Source organism: Electrona antarctica (genome assembly GCF_951216825.1).
Source record: "Electrona antarctica genome assembly, chromosome: 11".
Lineage (NCBI taxonomy): Eukaryota > Metazoa > Chordata > Actinopteri > Myctophiformes > Myctophidae > Electrona > Electrona antarctica.
The window spans coordinates 30,157,106-30,177,105 of NC_136792.1; the positions used below are offsets into that span (position 1 = coordinate 30,157,106).

Below are 20,000 nucleotides of genomic sequence, written 5' to 3' on the forward strand. Positions count from 1 at the left end.
ATCTGTTGATTTATTATGATGTCTATATATATACTATAATATATATATTATGTAGTATGTTATATATATTTGTGTTTTGCTTTACATTAGAAAGGCCTGATTTATAAATACTTATATTATATAATAATGGTTTATTTAAAATGATTTTGATTTGCATTATTGTATATAATATAAAGTACTTGATTTTGAATATACCTTTATTTTCTATTTTCAGACATTTGGTCTCCTCTGTATTTTTGCCACTTCTTATGCACTTTGGAAAATGAAACTACTGTTAAAACTCTGCCCAACTGCGTTGCCTCGCCATTCCTGGTGTATATATTACCCCGCCTGAGACTGGGGTGTGACAAGGGCCAAATAGCATTCTAGTTTGCTCTGTTTTTGGGTTGCTTCTTTCCAATGTGTCAGGTCACATTCTTTTAGGTGGTTGTAAAATTTAAATGCTCTCTTTTTTTATTTTGATTATGAGTGGGTATCGTCATAATTCTGCCCTCCGTGCATTATTTGGTGTTTTCCGCTGGATCCGGAGAATGGATTTGCAGAATTATGTGTGCCCAGATCTCACAATCATAGAGGGAATTGGTTATATCACGGAGTCCAATATTTGAATTGGGATGTGATGGCATAGAAGCCAAGGACCTTCTTGCCTTGTCTCTCAGGTCCTTTACAGCTTGGTTGAAATGTCCTGTGCTGCTGGCCTGCTGCGTGGTTCCATCTCCACATTTAGTAAAGTATGGCAAGCTTTTCTATCACATTTTGACCGCCTTACACTCGTACCCCTGACTGAACCTGATTAGCTGTTACCTGACTAGTATAGCCTGCCTGTCTTGCCTGGATGATGTTTGTGACCATGAACTGATTTGTATATTGATTGTATTGGAGTTTTCTTTTCTTTTTTTGCGTGCATGTGTGTTGTTGGTTTTTTGTATCTTTTGTTTTTGTTACTCTATTTACCTTTCTCAGTTTGTCTCTGCATTTGTAAAAAAAAAAAAAAATCTAATAAACTGAACGTAAAAAATAAATAAATAAAAGTTTTTCTTTCCTGTGCTGCTGATGTTTAGGCTAAGGTACTGTAGGTATAGACTTTGGTTTGTTCTAATGGGATTGTATTTCTCTCTCTCTCTCTCTCTCCATTTGTCTGTGTCCATCCATGCGAACAGTGAGTGACAGTGAGAGTGTTCATGCTGTGTTGTTGTGTTTCAGCCCTACAAAATGAGAGAGCTGGGGTTGAAATGTGGTTCACTCAGTGACAGATTTATTCTGCTTTCTGCTGAGATCTAGAGGATTGTGACGCAAACCCCTTTCTTTCACTTTCTGATTGAGTTGTTCTAGCCCTAACCCGAGTATAACATGTTCTCAGGATAATCTGTTGCAACAAGCAGAAAAAAAGGAAAAAAATAAATCTTACTTTGACATTAGTGAATAGTGATGGCTCAAGAGGTAGAGCAGGTCGTCCAATGATCCATGGGTCGGCGGTTCGAATGGGCAAGACACTGAACCCCAAATTGCTCCCGATGTGCTGGTTGGTACCTTGCATGGCTTCCGCTGCAATCGGTGTATGAATGTGTGTGTGAATGGGTGAATGTGCTGGGTGAATGTAATGCACAATCTATGTAAAGCGCCTTGGATAAAGGCACTATATAAATGCACCATTTACCATTTTAACTGTTTTCTTCTTAAATGTTTTCCAGGAGTTGAAGCACGCCGTGTGTTAAGCGAGAGGGGTGTGAGCACCAAGAAGTCCAAAAAGGAGAGCGCAAAAGAAAAGTGGGACACTGCTGTGACAGAGAAGAGAAGACGCACAGGGGGGACTGAGTGACGCCCTGCTGAGAGGGAGAGACAGAGAAAGACAAGGAAACACACAACAAGGACCTTTCCCTCAACAGCCTCCAAAGATTCTCTTCTCGATCCTCTTCCCTCCTCCCCGTCTCAGAGAACAAACTACCTTCCATACACTCTCCAATCACTCCCCTACACACACACACACACACACACACACACACACACACACACACACACACACACACACACACACACACACACACACACAGCCGATCAACATGAAGATGAAAGAGGACCTCAACCCCATGCTGCTTCTCCTCTTTCACCTGATGGTGTGGATCTATACCTTCATCACCTTCCTGCCTTCCTACTTGCTCAGCTGGCTCTCCAAGCCCCAGGCGAATGCGGGCGGCTCCGAGGCGGAGCGGGCGCAGAGGCCCAAGGCCCTCTCTGTGTCAGGCCGCCCCGAGGGGCCCTACCGAGCGCTGAGCGCCGCCAAGAGGCTGGTGACGTCGCTGCACCCCGGCGTGGACACCCTGGACAAGGTGTTTGAGTATGCAGCCACTAAGTTCCCTCACAGAGATTGTCTGGGCACTCGGGAGGTCATCAGCGAGGAGGACGAGAGACAGGGCAACGGGAAAGTGTTCAAGAAGGTAAACAGACCCTCCTCATTATACACATTTCATACATCTACTCTTCTGTGTTAGGCAACAGTTTGTGTTATGTTATTTCTTCTTCCCTTTCTTGTATTTCTTGGAGAATATGACACGATGGGAACTATGCATGAAAACTAATTTCACACACTTTTTTACTTAAAGGTATATTCAGTGATTTCACTTAATTCAAATATCACTTATTTTTTCTTATTTTTTGGATAATCCTCCCTACTATAAAGTGTGCTGACCATATAAGGAGTTCTTCCCTGTCCCCAGTGAGCCCCTGGGGTCAAAAAGCCCTAGTTTCGGTTTGGGCTTTGGGTGGCAAAGCCTTCATCCAATCAGTATGAGAGGGGCCTTCCTCCAATCATGATCAAGTGGGGACGGGCCTTGGTGCACATGCTGTTGGCCTGTTGCACTTCCCCCCCACTGTAGAGCGTGCATGTGCACATTTTGTTACCGGGGCGGACTGGGTGGTTTTCCAAATCACTGAATGCTCCTTTAAAACTGATGTGACAATAAAGTTGATTCAGATTCTGTTAGACCAGAGCTTGATGAAGCGAGAGAGAGACAGGGAGAAAGGCATAGGGAGAGGGGGAGGGAGGAAGAGCGATGTGTGTGTGTGATGCGTGTGTAATGAAGGCAGCGCCCAGCAAGTATACGAGATGTATGATAAATCTATTTCATTTGCTGTATAGGCAGGAGGGCATCCGATTAGGACTAGGCGGTTAGGAGTGATGTGAGGACAGTTTGATCAGTACTTAACCAGTCCTTATAACTCTTTCCTCATAATATGAGGAAAGAGAACAACATCAGACTGTTTAGACAACATCAGCACCTACTCTAAACATTATCACTAAACTCACAAGCTCTGTGTGTGTGTGTGTCTGCGCGTGTGTGCGTGTGTGCGTGCGTGTGTGCGTGCGTGTGTGTGTGTGCACGTTCCTGGAATTTTGTTTGTTTTGCATGTGCATGCAAGTATGTGAAAGTCTAAATTGCAACACTTTTAATAATGTCCAAATTGCTCGTTTAATCCCACTTGCTCAATCGCTCTAATCCCCTTTGACCTCGCTGTTGCTCTGCTGTAAGCCTGTGGACCTCCAGTCTCCAAACGGTTTACACTGGAATAAGTATTTGAAAAATTCTGTGTGTGTGTGTGTGTGTGTGTGTGTGTGTGTGTGTGTGTGTGTGTGTGTGTGTGTGTGTGTGTGTGTGTGTGTGTGTGTGTGTGTGTGTGTGTGTGTGTGTGTGTGTGTCTGGCCCTGGTATGCAATCATATTGCACTAGCAATGATAAGCCAGTTGGGGGCAGTGTCACCTCACCAATGTATGTGTGTGTGTGTGTGTGTGTGTGTGTGTGTGTGTGCACACGCACATGGTTGCACTGTATATTGGATTATTTATGATACTGTACAAGTTGACAGTGCATTATGTTCAGCATCTACATTAAGTAGTCAGTTTTTGCTGACGTCATCACATTTGTGATGACGGCTATGGCCGTTTTTTGCCCAAGGGTGTTTAGGGCCTTGCAAACAGGGAGCGAGGAGCACACGTTGTTGCCTGGATCAACTACAGGTCTGCTCTAGAGGGGCGCGACAACGCAAGCGTAAAAAAAAGCTAAACCGAATCCAGGTCTTGTGAGTCGCGGGCGCGTGCACGAAACGAGCACGCGCGCAACAAATTCACGGGACCGCGCTCACGTAAATACACTTGCGTTGTCGCACCGCGACTTCTCCGAGCAAAAACGCAGGTCTCATTGAAAATGAACTATAATCGCGTTTTATCGCTCCCCGTTTGTAAGGCCCTTTTTTCGTGCAAAAGTGATGCTTGGAATTGATTAAGAATCATGAAACTTTGACACGTCACATCATGCTACTTAAAGCATAATGAAATTTAGAACATCTTGCCTTATATTGGTTGTTGATGGTATGCCAACTTTCAGCAGCTGTCAAAAATTCCCCTATATAGAGTGAAGAAAAACGAAACAAAAAGTGTAGTGTCCAACGTAACAGGCCTTTAAATAAATACTTTTTGAAAAGTCTAAGGAAAAAGAATGGGGAATTCTTTTCCGTGTCTCTCGTTGTCATGAAAGGGGGCGGGACTGCGACGCTCTATAGTGGTTGAATAGAAACCGATGTGGGATATAGACAACTTTACAAACACATTGGTGAAGATAATTCTTCGTAAGAAATGTATTCCCAGATTTGACATTATTCTGATAATATTCCCTGATCAGCTTGAATTAAACAACATCGTGTTCCAGTTGCTCATTTCATTGTCACTTAATTCCAATTTCACTTGTTTATCCTGTATCTATGGGTTCTCTCTTATGATTGCATAACATTGATATCCCGACCTGAAAATGCATTTTCTGTTCCGTGTTTACAAAAGAGCTGCAAAGAGACAGGAATGGCAGGCTGTTCATTTCAGACCCTTTAGACCAGGGTTTGTCAGCTCCAACACAACATGTCCAGAACACAAGCTGATTTAAGAGCATTGTCATTTTGGGGCAAAACAAAAAAGAAGACGAAAAAAAAGAAAAAGGACAAAAAGGAATACAGTATGTTCTGGCCAAGCACAGTTGGAATGTTCTTTTATTTTTAACAAAGCCAGTAAACATGCCACTGTGGAGTAAACTCACATTTCTTGAGTATTTAAAGAGCCTGTCTTTCATTGCTCATTTCCATTAGCACTCCTCTCGGTTGCTACCCAGTCTCACCCAAACACGGTGAAATAACACGGAATTGCAAATCCTTACATATACAGAAAACCCCAAAATCCGTACATATGACACTGAAATCCTCCCCATAGACAATGACGGAGGGGTGCCGTCTCTACTCTCTACCGAATTTGAGCCATGGGAGACGCCACCGAGCGGCCCTAAAGGGCCGCGAGTTGCTGTGTAGACTAGAGCGGGCGAGTTGTAACCCGATTTGGACAGAATAGTAAATCATGTCAAACCTGAACTCACCCAGCCCGACCCAGCCATGGTGAAATAGCACTTCCGTACTAGTGAAAGCCACGCCTCCGTCGCGGGCAAAACAGTAGTCGTGTAACATGTACGGATTTTGGGGGTTTTCTAGGCATGTATGTATGTACGGAATTGCAGTTCCATTTCTCGCTCCAACACCACAACCAAGCTCTCTGTCTCCCCTTGCAGGTGATCCTGGGGAAGTACCTTTGGACCTCCTATGAGGAGGCCCACGTGGCGGCCTCCCACCTGGGCAGCGGCCTGGCAGCGCTGGGCCAACGGCCGTACAACAACATCGCCATCTTCTGTGAGACACGGGCAGAGTGGCTCATAGCCGCCCAGGCCTGCTTCATGCACAACTTCCCATGTAAGTAGCAGTGGTAGTAGTAAAATTATCAATACTGTAATGTAGAAATACTCCGTTACAAGTAAAAGTCCAGAATTTAAAATGTACTTGAGTAAAAGTACAAAAGTATTGGCATGAAACTCTACTTAAAGTAGCAAAAGTAAAAGCACTCATTGTGCAGAATGTCCCATTTCACAAGTTTTCAAATGTATAAATTATTTTTGTTCTTGTTGTATGTTGTGCCTTGAGGACCTCCTTGAAAACGAGTTGATGCAACTCGAGGGACTATCCTTTAGTGAAATTTCTAAATATATATATATATTTGAAAATAGCCGATCTATAAGCTCACAATGCGTCGCATCGTGACGCATTGCACGTGCACGCGCCTCGTGCATGCACATTTTCACGTGGAAAAGTGGCTTTTCACACCCATGAGCAAACTGACACAGGCAATTAACCAGGATAAGGCGTCGATACTGTGATACAGCATATTTATTAGGCCTAGTAACAGAAATCTGGTTGGATTCAAATGATTATTATTTTTCCTCTCCCGTCAGACGGGGGGCTGTGCCTGGGGGGAGGGGGTTCTCCATCCCCCCAGCACCCCTACTTCCCTCAGCCATGACACAGGATGTGATGCAAAAACCCCTCATGCTATTTAAGTAAGTGGTTCTCAAAGTAGGGTCTAGGTAAAAGATAGGGACCAAGATAGAAGAAGAACAATGCGCAATAAGAACAACATGCACAAATGAGACTGAAGAGCTGAGTTGTCGGTACCGGGATTTGAACTCGCAACTTTGTGGACCGAAGGCGGGAGCTCTACTGACTGACCTACACAGAGACAATCAGTGATTACATTGTAAACAGTAAAACCATTCAGTGATTTGGTAACAAGAAGGTGTGTGGCTGCATGCGTGTTAGGCAGACAATCGTTCATAACCATGGATTTGGATTGAAGATCATCTCTTTAGTTTTTGTGGTGTTTAACATAAGGTGGCTGTTATCACACCAGTCTTTAAAGTTATTGATCTCACTGATATAGCCCACAGGGCGTTCAACAATATGTACAAATAAGACTGACAAGCTGAGTTGTCAGTAGCTGGATTTGAACACACAACCTTGCGGTCCAAGGGCAAGAGCTCGACTGACTGAGCTACACGGAGACAATCAGTTACTCCATTGTTAACAGGAAAATCATTCAGTGTTAGTTCAGCATAAGTACTCAAACTTTAGTGTGTGTGTGTGTGTGTGTGTGTGTGTGTGTGTGTGTGTGTGTGTGTGTGTGTGTGTGTGTGTGTGTGTGTGTGTGTGTGTGTGTGTGTGTGTGTGTGTGTGTGTGTGTGTGTGTGTGTGTGTGTGTGTGTGTGTGTGTGTGTGCAATTTTCATTGGCTCATAAAAACTTCATTTTTTCACTTAGAAAAAATGTGCTACGATTATTTGTCCGTATAGGTCCAAAGTTCACGTGTAGAAGTTTTCGTGCATTTTGAGCAAAGATTCTGGGAGGAGTTACATTTGAACTGTTTTTCATATAATTCAAAATGGCGGGTGATCTAAAGGTCAGAGGTCAAAAGTCAGAACACGAAAGTTGTTCGACATGAGGAGACACATATGTGTATCAAAGTGTCATTGCCAACGGTCAAACGGTTCATGAGATATGCACGTTCAAAGTTTGCAAGTTTGCAAGTTTTGCATCAATTGAGTGCTATAGCGCCACCATTTGGCCAATCGTGATGGGCTTCGCATAGTAAAGTGACATAAGCATATGTGTGTATTAGAGGCAGAAGAATAATTTTCACAAAACAGAAATTTTCATTGGTTCATAAAAACTTCATTTTTTCACTTAGAAAAAATGTGCTACGATTATTTGTCCGTATAGGTCCAAAGTTCACGTGTAGAAGTTTTCGTGCATTTTGAGCAAAGATTCTGGGAGGAGTTACATTTGAACTGTTTTTCATATAATTCAAAAGGGCGGGTGATCTAAAGGTCAGAGGTCAAAAGTCAGAACACGAAAGTTGTTCGGCATGAGGAGACACATATGTGTATCAAAGTGTCATTGCCAACGGTCAAACAGTTCATGAGATATGCACGTTCAAAGTTTGCAAGTTTTGCATCAATTGAGTGCTATAGCGCCACCATTTGGCCAATTATGATGGGCTTCGCATAGTCACCGTTTGGCATGGTCCTCTATCATTTTTTTTTAACTTTGTTTTTATTTAAAAAAATGAAACACGAACAATGAAATAGAAATCAAACATGTAAGTACATAACAAAAACAGAGACAATAAAAGAAATCAAAGAAAAACAGAAAAACAGCTTGACAAACTTAAAAAATACAGCATTCTTCAGACAGTACAGGACAAGGCAGGGAACAGCAGGAGACATGACTCACAATACAATACAATATACAGCAGATATCCAACATTCGAAGCATTTTTATAGACTCAACAACCCCTACTCAGCACTCTTAGACCTCTACACATACACCGAAACACCCAAGTACAATATTACAGAAGTCCATTTAAGTATGAAACTTTCCATTTTTAATTGTAACCTTGCCGTCATTTCCTCCATTATATAAACCTGCTTCAGTCTCTGTTTCCATTGGGTTATAGTAGGTGGTTTTACCTCCCTCCAATTTACTGTTATCATTTTCTTAGCAATCAGTAAAAGTATCCTTAATATGTAACTCCATCCACGCAACTCCTCGGGTATAATTCCCAGCAGAAATATGGTCCTCTATCATGTTGACAAGTTTTGCGAAAACCGACTTCACGGTTCAGTCAGAACAGCTATTTTTGGCGGAAGGAGAAGAAGTACTGATCATATAATTCAAAATGGCGGGTGATCTAAAGGTCAGAGGTCAAAAGTCAGAACACGAAAGTTGTTCAGCATGAGGAGACGCATATGGGTATCAAAGTGTCATTGCCAACGGTCAAACGGTTCATGAGCTATGCACGTTCAAAGTTAGCATTTTCAATTGAGCGCTATAGCGCCACCATTTGGCCAATCGTCTTGGGCTTCGCATATTCACCGTTTGGCATGGCCCTCTACCAGATTACCGCGTTTCGCGAAAACCGACTGCACCATTCAGTCAGAACAGCTATTTTTGGCGGAAGAAGAAGAAGGAGAAGACAAATAAACACAAACAATATGCGTGACTTCTTGGTCCCTAATGAATAATTTATGCAATAACTAGATGGTGGAGAGAGACAGAACAGGAATTAGATGAGGATATTGTGAAGCAGAACTCCTGAGTCGAACTTGAAACAAGTACCATATGGACAGCAAATCAAGACTGTCCCACTCAGAATCACACTAGCACTGTTACCACATCTTCTCACATTAACCCTGCAAATAAGAAACAAGCAAGTGACCTACTGAGGACCCTTTTCCACTGGCGTTAAACCGGTTCTCTTCTTTTTTCCCGCCTAATCTTGAACAAAATTAACTGGTTCAGATCCCTAAAAAGATTTGTTCGGAACTGGAACCAAAAAGTACTTTTTCTTGCCTTGAAGTGGGAACCAAAGTGGGCGTGTCAGTCATGTTGGAAGATGCAGATGTGATATAAACCATCATAAAAAATAAAGAACAGAACCAGTTCTAGAACCAATGTTCTTTTGGTGGAAAGGGGGCCTGACAGAAATGTTGTGCTGATTAGTCCAAAACATGCATTAACCACTTCAGCTCTGTATACATTTCAGCCATTTGAAAATCGCGACGCATTGTGAGCTTGTTGATCTGCTATTTACAAAAGATTTGTATACATTTGAAAACTTGAAATGGGACATTCTGCATAATGAGTAGGCCTACTTTTACTTTTGTTACTTTAAGTACATTTTGATGCCATTACTTTTGTACTTTTATTCAAGTACATTTTGAATTCCGGACTTTTACTTGTATAACAGACTATTTTGTTATTGCAGCATTGATACTTTTACTCAAGTACAGAACGAATGTGAGTACTTTTCCCACCACTTCCATACATTATGTGAGAGAGAAACAAGCGTGACAGTGAGAGCATAATGCAGACAGAGACGTGGGGATGGAGGGAGCATAGGGAGGATGATGGTATCAGGGCCAGGGGTGAGAGGATCTACGTGAGCATCTGATGTTGATGGAAGCATCAACGAGTCAGCCAAGGGCTCCCAGTCAACTCAAACTCTGTGTACTGTGTGTGTGTGCGTGTGCGTGTGTGTGCGCGTGCGTGTGTGTGTGAGCAGTATACAGTACGTGCATCTTTGTGTACATCGGCGTCTTATGCCAAAAGTGCAGACATGTAGACAATGTATGAATGAAGGAACCATTGTAAAGCGCTTTGAGCACTTGGAAAAGTGCTATAAAAATGCAATTCATTATATTGCATAATCCACCATGCCTCTCTACTAGTGTTTAGGCCTGACGAATAAACGGTAGGCTATAGATGCAGGAGTAACGCAGCTGCTTTGCGTGCTGTATAGGAGAGGCTGTCTTAACCTGTAGGCCCGGCCCACTGCGGGGCAACGAGGATACTGCAAAAACATTAAGACTTCAATGATAATATCACAATAGTTTAATAATAATGTAAAACAATGGTATAAAACATGGTATTTTTTCTTTAAAATCTTGAAAAATGAGCATGAAAATAAACAGAAAATAACTCATTGCCCACCCATCAGACCACTTCTGTACAATTCAAGCCTGTACATATTGGTTCATATTCATATTGCAATAATAGGTGATGCATCATTTGAATAATTCTTTGCATGAGTCACTGTTAGGTTTGTGCATGTGTATGTATGTTGTATGTACTGTACTGTTGTATGTACTGTATTGTTATATGTTTGCGTGTATGAAACACGATGGAGATTCATGGAGTGTTTGGATCTCACGACTGGAGGTGACATTCGTCTGCATACACACGGGTCACACACACACACATGCACTCACAGACACGCACGGACACATGCACAAACACGCATGCAGGAAATGTTTGGAACCATCGTGACGCAAAGATGTGATGTCACCAAATCCTGTCCTTGTCTGTGTCAACATGGGGTTGGATGAAACTCTCTGTGACCCGCCGGCCTCTCCATCTGCCTCCATCTCCCCTTCTCCCTCTGTTCCTCTCTCTCTCTCTCTCTCTCTCTCTCTCTCTCTCTCTCTCTCTCTCTCTCTCACTCACACATCGAGTGAAAATCAACTGGTAAGTAGGTTACTTATCAAGACTATCTTATCGACCTACTGCACATGCTGGGAGCCTACTGAGAACGACAACACACCTCATACCCTAACCCTAAACCTAACCGCAAGCACGGAGCAGCGCAGTCACTTCCGTGTTTCCAGCCAGTAGGCTCCCAGACTACATGCAGTAGGTTGATAAGATCATCTTGATAAGTAACCTACTAGTTGATCACATTCAAAGCAGGTGAGCAGTTAGGGGTTCAGTATGTTCTTGCTCTGGGACACATTGATGTGGAAACAGGAGGAGCCGGGAATCGAACCAGGAACTTTCAGACCATCCATCCATCCATCCATCCATTTGTGCACTCTCAGACTTACAGACCTGGTCATTTAAGGCTCATTTGTTGTATGTCCATGGCAAAAATAGAATTTTGACAAATGTCCACCACATTCAAGCCAGCAGGTGTTCAAATCATCCCATACTCTTTCGGGGACTGCCCATAAGTCAGACATCCCGTTAGTCATAACTGTGTCGTGAGTTATGACTCACCCATGCTGCAGGTTAAAAAGCTAGCTACTGCTGCTGACCTTTTCACAGTCTTACTACTGATGGACACGCACGCACGCGCGCACACACACACACACACACACACACACACACACACACACACACACACACACACACACACACACACACACACACACACACACACACACACACACACAGGCAAGTACACTTACTCGACATTTCACAATCACACATTCCTCAAATGTTTATCTCTTCCAAAGAGGGTTCATCAAGCAGCAAGAGTCTGCATCCTATTGGCCAGAAGGCCAGTTTGACGCCACTAGAGGCCTCCGAACTGGCCCGAACTGGCCTTCTGGGCCAAAGCCAGAGAAGGGCCACGGAGCCGTGTTGACAGAGAGCACGTACGGTACATCACAGCTCTCTCACACGCCGTGCTGGGCTGGCTATAGTATGACTCTGCAGTGTGGGGAATACACACACACACAGATACACACACCCATGCAGCAGACACGCACACTCGCTTGCAGGCACAGGCCGGGTTCCTCATCACTACAACACAGGTAGTGAAGCAAAGTGTGGAAAAATGAAACCGAAATGAGCGTTTCAACAGAATAACAAAGGTCCAATAACAAAATGTACAAATGAACACAGTCTAGCAGCTGATCATTCCATAAGGCCACCAGCTGAAACTGCTTAAATTGCATGTATACAGTATTTATTTATATACTGTATACATATTGTATTAATTTAGACAGATTTCCTGGCTTTAATTTGTCTCACAAAGAAGTCTGAGCCCTACTATGTGTAACACTTTGTAGTCATTGTTAAGTGAACATTCCATGAAACCCCAGTTAAAACCTTTCCAGTATCGATAGACATGACAGCGACAAACAAAGACACATGAGAGCCGACACCCTTTCAGGAACGCTTTCACTCTTGCATGTGGGCACCCGCACACACGTGCAATGTGTGCAATGTGCATGCATGCATGCATGCATGTACATTGCACACGTGTGCAATGTGCGTGCATGCATGCATGCATGCATGCCATGTACATTGCACACATGTGCAATGCTCATCATTGGTGCTCACACCAATGATCAATGCCATTTGGCTATTCTGAGTGGCCAAACAGCATTGACCACGCCTCCAGGTCTTAAGTTAAGTCATAAGACCTGGTACTTAAGACACGCATAATACTGCCCCTTGTGTTTTATGAAATGTGCTATATAGACACGCATAATACATTACTGCCCCTTGTGTTTTATGAAATGTGCTATATAACGTCATATTGCCTACATAAACCACAAACTGGCTACCTTAGGTGCAGAGCAGATCAGCTATCGCAGACATAGTAGATAGACCTCTCATCTTAGGCTCTGAACCAATACCTAAGGAGCACAGTTGTTGACACCAACTGTTTTTCCTTTGTTTTCCCGATGGGTACCCAGATTGATGATTGATATTGTACCGTTTAGCACCCTGTTACGGCCGGGTCTTTTGCAGGGTCGTTACACTATATAAAGAAGCTGAAAAAGGTAGATATGGTAATCAGATATGGTAGAAATAGTATTAAAACATTTTTACCTTCAGTTAGCTTTTGTTTTAGTGAGTTTTGCATCGACAGAAGCTCTGCAGACATTACAGGCACTTAACAATGTTTGCACTGCAGGCCTGAAATGATTAGATAATGAGAAACTTAGAGCAAGGACTGTTACTACAACGTCTCCTATGAAATAACACAATTAACCACTTGAACCCTAGCATCCATATTCTGGTGGGAACATTAGCTCACAAATCGGGTCCAGTTTACTAACTCTAAGGTTTAAGTGCTTAAGTATATCAATGCAAATCCATGGTCAGTATGTTCCCAGACAGTTCTCTCTTTTATGTCTATGATTTAGTGTACGGGAATATTGTACCCATCTACCACCTGCCCCCTATACATAGACACAACACACACACACACACACACACACACACACACACACACACACACACACACACACACACACACTCCCCCAGAGTTAGTGTCGAAGTGTCCTTGAGCAAGACTCTGAACCCCTAATTGCAATTGCTACCGATGCATGATTTCCTCCGGCATCGGTGTGTGAATGTGTGTGTGTGTGTGACTGTGAATGGGTGAATGTAATGCACCATTTACCAAGTAGGTTTTCTAATTGTGTGTTGCAGTGGTCACCCTCTACTCCACTCTGGGGGGTCCAGCCATCGCCCATGGTCTGAACGAGACTCAGGTCACACACATATTCACCAGCAGAGAGCTACTAGAGACCAGACTCAAGGTGAGAAGACACACACGCACGCGCGCACACACGCACGCACGCACGCACGCACGCGCAAATACACATGCAAGACTTTTCTGCTCACTGCACATCATCGTCATTGTCATCATGATTGCATTTGATAATACAGAGAAAGGAATATCCACACTCTTTAGTTTCTTATGAACTTGTTTTATTTAAGCAAACACAGCAGCAGTCTGGTATCTAGAGAATAATGAGTTGAGCGTGCTTTCTCCTAGCGGTGTCTGATCCGGTGGGAGAGTTGTATGCCTGTATGTATTATATATACAGTATGTGAGCCAACCCTGACTTTAAAGCATGCATGTGCTTAATGCATGTGTGCTTGTGATGTTAGGCCATCTTAACAGAAGTTCCCAGGCTGCAGCATATCATCGTATTGGATGACTCACCCACGTCGTGGCCTGGCTACCCACGAGGCATCAGTGTCCACAACATGGCTGCCGTGCAACAGCTGGGGACCAGGCCAGAGAATGGTAAGCATCTGTCTGTGTTAATGTTCAAATTAAGGTCAACATTTTGTTAATACACTTTGGCGGTTCGGAGAGGATATAGGCGGTGGGTATATCCGAAAATTCTGAAATGTTTTAAATAGGGCATAATAAGTTTATCCCTCATTCTCTACCACATTCAACCAGTACATGAAAAACTCTCAGAGTTTAGCACTAACAAACTCTCCCACTCTCAATAAATGTGGTGCGTGGGGCAGGGAGAGGGGGCGGGTCGCTAGATGGGCTCATTAGGTCATGTGAATGAGGAAGTGCACACATCTGTGTCAGATTAAGGTCGCCGGGGCGGACCAGGGGCGGGGCTAATGTTTGCTCGCTCAGACGGGATAGACAAGGAAAAACCTATCTCTCTCCATCTCTCTCCTTTATTTCCTGTGGCCTCTGTCATCCCCTCATCAACAAGTAACTCCCCTCTTTTATTTTCCAGCTGTTTCTGGCCCCCTTGAGCCGGCCGACTCGTAAAGAGCAGAGCTGGTACTGTATCCATTGTAGACAGATGAAGAGGGAGGAGGAGGTTTAGAGAACTGGAGGGTGGGTGGGAGGGTATGTTGGGCCGCTGGGACGTGACGGGGTCATGTTTACACACAGTGCTGTTAACTTCACATGACATCAGTTCTCTGTGACACACACACACACACACACACACACACACACACACACATGCAACCAAATTAACGTCAAATAAAGATCCCCATGTCCCATTTCTCTCCCTTTCTCCTCTTTGTCTTCTTTGATTCTCCCTTCTCTCTCTCTCTCTCTCTCTCTCTCTCTCTCTCTCTCTCTCTCTCTCTCTCCCTCTCTCCCTCTGTTTGGGCTCTGTTTGGTTGTTCCGTGCCTGCAGAGCATCAACGTCTGTTTGTGTTTCCACAAGGCGCAGAGCAGAGGAAACCCAGAGAGCTCAGCTTTCTTTTACCACATGAAGCGCACGCCACAGCTGAACTTAGCTTGTCGCCTGCTCTAAGCTAGCTTGGATGGTGTTTGTTTATTCAAATGGAAGGATGCATAGAAATGCACGCAGAAGAGGAAGAACAAGCAGGGGGAAAAAGTGGCAAAATGCACGTGTCTGTGGTGGGGTTTTTGGGCCTGTGCCAGAAGGGGTTTGAATGTTTTTGACCAGATGAATATGCCTGTGTTTTTAACCCATGTACTAATCCACTTACTACTATCTATAGTATTTCCGCAGGATAATAAGGACAGACGTGGTGACATGCAACACTGGTCTTTCAGTCAGACTTGAAACCCACAACATTGTGGATAAGTGCATTGGCGACGGTGAATTTAGCCTGATGAGGGAGTGATTATAGAAACTTGATCATATAGAGATGCAGAAAGAATAAGGGTTGAGAAAGAGGAAAGCCCTATATTGTGCACCACCATACCCCTTATGCCATATTTTACTATTTTGTACAAGCTCATAATGTGTTTATAGATTGGCTATTTTAACTATTTTAAAAGGTTTTTCATAATAGTAAAGAAATGCCTAAAAGGTTTAGGTTGGCACGCAAGATATGGCCTATTTATAAATCAAGAGGAGGGAGAATGGGATGGGCAGAGGTGAGAAGGGAGAGGCAGGGTGGCAAGACATAACAGTGATGAGAGAATGATGAGAGAAACCAGAACATGGGAGTGATAAAGAGATGAATGAAGGTGTAGAGATGGTATTATTAGCGGTATAGCGGGCCCTAGTCTGCTACTCTGCTCTCATGTAACACATTCTCTCCGATGATAGTGCCAAGACACTTAAGGAGGTTTACTCAACGGTAGCTCGCTTGGCTGAATAAATTTCCATCCTTGTATAAACTGTTTAACTAGTATCCCTGAGCCTGTCAGTTGCGTTATTCGTCCATTTTTCCGTTCTGGTGCATTTGCAGAAAATGGGATTGTTAAATGTGTGGTTGTTTGAATGTGTTTGTTCAGTTTATAAATATGCAGAACAATTACAATGCAATGCAATTTGTCAATTGTGCAGCCCTAATGTCAGTTAACTTGAGAATGTGTGTGTGTGTTTGTTTGGTCCCTGTACAGTGCGTGATCGCAAGCAGCCCTTGCCCTCAGACATCGCTGTCATCATGTACACCAGTGGCTCTACAGGCGTCCCCAAGGGCGTCATGATCTCTCATAGCAACATCATCGCTGGCATCACCGGCATGGCAGAGAGGATACCAAACCTCTGGTAGGTACACCTAGAGATAGAAAACATAGATGCCTCATTGGCCGCTTCACTTCATTGGAGCGATGTGTCTCCAGCGGATGGCGGAAGGCAAGCGGAAGTGCCGAAGGCACGCTGCGTCGCTGTCACTCAAGTGACTACTGGCCAATCACAGCACGTCTTTTCTGGGACTCATCAATTCAATCCAAGGGAACTTTGTTGGTACGAGGAAACAAACGTTTACATTGCTAAAGCAACTGCTGCTGGGAAAGAGGAAGTCGCGCCTCTGATTGGTATGGAGCCCCTACGGGGACCTATAGTGGGTAGATTTTTTTCATTGTGAAAACAAAAGTGTGTGAAGATATTTTTTCATGGTGGGTCGATTTTTTTTCAGGTGAAAAAATACAAAAAATGGGTGTGAAGATATTTTTCAGGGGATTTTTTTCAATCTCGAGATTGTAATGTTAAACTCAAAGTTTAACATTAACGACGTGTGGGAACGTCATAACTAATCCAACCGACAGAATTTTTTTCTTTTTTCTTTTTAGTTGGCCTCTCCTTCTGCTCTTTCGCACATGCACGTTGTCGTTCACTTCCCTGTTTACCGTTCACAAAGAAAGGCTTGACGCTCGTAATCTAAGGAGCTCTCCGTGGTTTTGACCAGATGGATATACTAAGCTCTTAATTTCTGACTTCAACATGCCTCTCGTTCAAAATATGAAGCGATCATCAGCGACTTTTATCGTAATCTTAGCGAGGTAAGCAATGTCTCCCGTTTTTTGTCCGGAACGGAAGGGGGGGCTTACAGAGTAAAAGCGGACATATCTTCCCGGCACCCAAGCTTCTATTTTGAAAGAAATCCCGGCGCTGATTGTGTTAAAGTCGAGTTTAACATTACAATCTCAAAATTGAAAAACCTCACTATCTTCACACCCGTTTTTTTTTGTTTCACCTGAAAAAAAAACTACCCACCCTGAAAAAATATGTTCACACCCGGCGCACACCTGGGGCGGCGGTGGCTCAGGGGTAGAGTGGCTGGATGGGAAAATATTAAAAAAATAGAAGTAGAAATGCCATATTGTGATTGTATGCCTCTGCCAAACAGTTGCAGTTGACATCTATGTCTGTCCAGTCTCATATTATGTAAGTGAAGGAATGTCACAGTGACCCTGACCTTTGATCTTTGACCACATACTTTTAATCAGTTCAGGGAACCGGAATAAATGCATCATGTTTGGCCATGCTTTATGTCCAGTTCTGTTAATGAGTGCTCTCTACAAAATAACTTTGTAAAAAGTATTAATTTATTAAAGTTTTAAGGCCAGCAGTTTTGAGTGTTATTAAAAATCCATGAATTCACATTATCAGTGTGTGGATCTAAATTACCTATTAAATGCACCTAGCTGTGTGTATTCAATGATGAGAAAGCTTCCTCAGCATTTCTGTAAAGTAGTAGCATCATATCAGCAGTCTTTAAGAAAACAAATTACTCTAAACTGCCTCTTCCAAGTACTGTCGTCCCCCCCTCCCCCCACCCCGGCTTATCTCTGCTGTCGCTGGTTGCGTACAATATTAGGGTCGTTGATTTAAAGGTTGCCTGACAGTGCTGTTTTTAAGGTCTATTGCGCTCACTTCCTGGTTGGGGCCTCCATGTCAACTGAGCTTGCGCGGCGGCACAAGCGTCATTGGCCCGCTGGCTCGCTAGCGGCATCGTACGAGCTTTATGCTGAATTAGTAGAAAGGGCACCCATCTCCCCGGGGAGAGGAGAGGAGGTGAGAGGAAACACAGAGCAGAGGAAGTTGGGGACAGAGGAAAATGGGGAGGATGTGAGAGAGAGATGGAGGGTTAGCAGGGTTAAGATCCGTTGTGATCTCCATCAGGCTGTTAATGAAAATGATGGCTTTGCTTTGTGTATTTTGTTGTCACGCTGTGTACATAAACGTCCCTAAGTAAGAACTGAATTTCATGAACATTCATTGACATGTGGTTCCTCACAAAACATTGCCCAACCTCCATTTTGGATGCTTGCCTATCTTAAATACGCCCGATGGACATCGTTCTGACAAATAACTTTATAGTGTAAACAAGCTTTTCCTCTCAATAAAACAGGCCTACGGAATACTACAATGCAGTATCCCTGCTTCTGTAGAAATGGCAATATATTATTATAATGCTGTTTATTTTTTATTACACAATAGGTCATACAACGTTACAATACTTTATTATTTCAGCATGGTTATGTATAAAGTATGATTATATCTGTGTATATTGTATAATGGCATTGTGTATATTAATAAGAAGCTCTTTGTGTATACAGTGAGGATGACACGTATATTGGCTACCTGCCCCTGGCCCATGTGTTGGAGCTGAGTGCTGAGCTGGTGATGTTGTCTCATGGCTGTAGGATTGGCTACTCTTCACCACTAACACTAGCTGACCAGGTACACTTAGTAGAAAATATTATTCTCTACCGCAGGTCGACACAAACTGACGTTTGGTCAGGACCCCCCTTTGTATCATGTTTCACTGGGTACACCTTACTGCTGCATTCACACGGGCAGATGCTAACATACAAAGATACAAAGAATCACAGCATCATTATTGTCACTGTGCATCTTTGTATCTGAAGTTGAAGCCAGTTCAACTTATTTGTAGCTTTTTACGTCGGTGGCTTCCTTTGAAAATGAATGGTATCTTTGTATCTGCCTGTGTGAACGCAGCATTGGTGTCACTTTGTTCATCATGTGATAATGCATAATGTGGACCCTGTGTAGATTCAGTATTGAAAACATCTTTAAATACAATGAAAACAAATTAAACTTAAAACACGACAGTCAAGCTGTCAGAAGCGGACTTGAACCCTGTGAGGAGCACCCGAGCAAGGTGCCAGCCAAGCTCCTGCCGCACCAAGTAGTGTTCGCTTCTGTCGACTCAGTGCTGTCCGAGTTGCATACTTACTGATGGGAAGAGAGTAAATAACGATCGCTCGTGTCATATGGGCCGCAAAAGGTAGTTGACCGAGCTTGAATATACTGTATGAGGACTTGGAGTTTGGAGTGAGAATGACACGTTAACATTAAACATCTGCTAATTGTTGAAAGACATCTGTCATTAACATAATTTGTGAATGTTTTCTCCATTTTCTCCCCTATAGTCGACAAAGATAAAGAAAGGCAGTAAAGGAGACACCAGTGTTCTGCAGCCCACTCTGATGGCCGCTGTCCCTGTACGTTAACACAACACAACACAGCACAGCACAACACAGCACAACACAGCACAACACAACACAACACAACACAGCACAGCACAGCACAGCACAGCACAACACAACACAACACAACACAACACAGCACAGCACAACACAGCACAAGACAACACAACACAGCACAGCACAGCACAACACAGCACAGCACAGCACAGCACAACACAGCACAACACAGCACAACACAACACAACACAACACAACACAACACAACACAACACCACCATATAAATTGTTATTTGTTTGTTAAGTCTGTGTATTTTCCATCTTCTTTTCGCCACACCCGCTCTGAGTCTATCACTCAACGTCTCTCT

General features: G+C 43.4%; 1 protein-coding gene across 2 annotated transcripts in view; it reads left to right on the top strand.

The window, feature by feature from the left end:
- acsl3a (acyl-CoA synthetase long chain family member 3a) overlaps nt 1–20,000 on the top strand; it is a 45,915-nt gene that overhangs the window by 9,278 nt on the left and 16,637 nt on the right. For both annotated transcript variants that reach the window (XM_079514614.1, XM_079514615.1), the window contains exons 2-8: nt 1,692–2,435; nt 5,598–5,775; nt 13,638–13,747; nt 14,103–14,241; nt 16,300–16,447; nt 18,742–18,865; nt 19,579–19,650. In XM_079514614.1, the coding sequence (XP_079370740.1) occupies nt 2,061–2,435; nt 5,598–5,775; nt 13,638–13,747; nt 14,103–14,241; nt 16,300–16,447; nt 18,742–18,865; nt 19,579–19,650 (1,146 nt within the window). In that variant the 5' untranslated portion in view covers nt 1,692–2,060. The remainder of the gene's footprint in view (nt 1–1,691; nt 2,436–5,597; nt 5,776–13,637; nt 13,748–14,102; nt 14,242–16,299; nt 16,448–18,741; nt 18,866–19,578; nt 19,651–20,000) is intronic.